Source organism: Austrofundulus limnaeus, unplaced genomic scaffold (genome assembly GCF_001266775.1).
Source record: "Austrofundulus limnaeus strain Quisiro unplaced genomic scaffold, Austrofundulus_limnaeus-1.0 Scaffold1329, whole genome shotgun sequence".
Classification (NCBI taxonomy): Eukaryota; Metazoa; Chordata; class Actinopteri; order Cyprinodontiformes; family Rivulidae; genus Austrofundulus; species Austrofundulus limnaeus.
The window spans coordinates 54884-56301 of NW_013953731.1; the positions used below are offsets into that span (position 1 = coordinate 54884).

General features: G+C 39.8%; 1 protein-coding gene across 1 annotated transcript in view; it reads left to right on the forward strand.

Moving 5' to 3' along the window:
• LOC106534987 (junction-mediating and -regulatory protein) overlaps window positions 1-1418 on the forward strand; it is a 36388-nt gene that overhangs the window by 30479 nt on the left and 4491 nt on the right. Inside the window, exon 8 of the mRNA XM_014031824.1 lies at window positions 244-339. Within this exon, the coding sequence (XP_013887278.1) occupies window positions 244-339 (96 nt within the window). The remainder of the gene's footprint in view (window positions 1-243; window positions 340-1418) is intronic.

Here is a 1418-nt window from a genome sequence, read left to right on the forward strand (position 1 = left end):
TGCTAACGTACGTTTGTGTGTGTGTGTGTGTGTGTTGTGTTAGCAAAATGAACTGTATCACAGAGTTGGACAGTTCATAGTGCACATTCACATAATTCTGTGTGTTGAAGTTGGATTAACATTTCTAGAATCAGACTGGTCCAAATGAAAGATGCAGAACACTCAAGATTTTGATGTTAGGATTTTTTTTAATTGTTCCAACCTAAAACAGACCAACAGCTTCATCACATGTTGTCTTTGTAGAAGGAAGAAGAGACTGAGGAAGATGAACATAAAAGAAATGCCTCAGTGTGTCAAGAGAGGCAGAGGGCTCTGGACAGACTTCGCAGCCTCAAACAGGTGAGATGTGTCTGCTGATAGCTGACTCCACTGTCCTTACCATTATATTACAGCCCCCCTGCCCCCCACCCCTCATTAACATCAAGTTGATTTTAATGAGGTTATGTTTTCCGTAATGTTGGTTTGTTTGTTTGTCCATCTGTGCACAAGATTACTTTCTTGAAATGTTCTGGGCATGTGGTTGTCACAAAAAACAACTGATTACAGCTGCAGCTCTCCATGATCTGACACAAACAGAGACTGAAATAGAAAAACAGAACAGAGGATGATAATGATGATGATGTCATACTGTGACAACCAATCAGCATGCAGCAGAACTTCCACCAATCCCATTTCAGCAGCTGCACACTCATTTGCAAAATCTGGGGACTTAGATGTCTGAAAATCTTTTTACCAGACAAATTAAATATCCGTAGATTAATTACCTTGTTTACAAAAAGAAAAAAATTGTATAGGTCCCTCCAGGTGACTGATACTCACATCACATGGCTATCACATGATGTGAGTATCAGTCACATGGATGCAGGGCTTAAAAGCCTGAATTTAGCCTGAAACTCTCAGACTGAAGAAGTCTCTTGGAGGAGAGACGAAACGTTTCATTAGAGAAGAACCCGTCCAGAAGACCTATACTATTTTTTTCTTTTTGATTTTTTTACCTGGATTACTGAGATGCATCAGGATACCTTGTTTACACAACAACAAAATGACTGAAACGTAAGTGCAGAGTGCAAAGTGGGATGCACAGTGGCAGTATGTGCTCTGCTGGCCGTTCAATGCCACAAACACAGATGGGTTTTAGAGTGGTGTGCAAATCAAACCTGTTCCTCTGTGAAGTCTTTTCCATCCTGATGTGTTGGTGTTTCACTCTATCACTCAGGTACACGCACACACACTCACAGGGATGGGTATCGTTAAGGTTTTATCGATGCTACTACTCTTATTGGTACTGCTTATCGATCCGGTATTTTAACGGTTCTCTTATCGATACTTAGGGAATTGATGGTGGAAATTTTTTTTTTTAAAAACTAGTGCTTGTAACTGTGTGGGTCAGCATTGGTTATATTATATTATATTATATT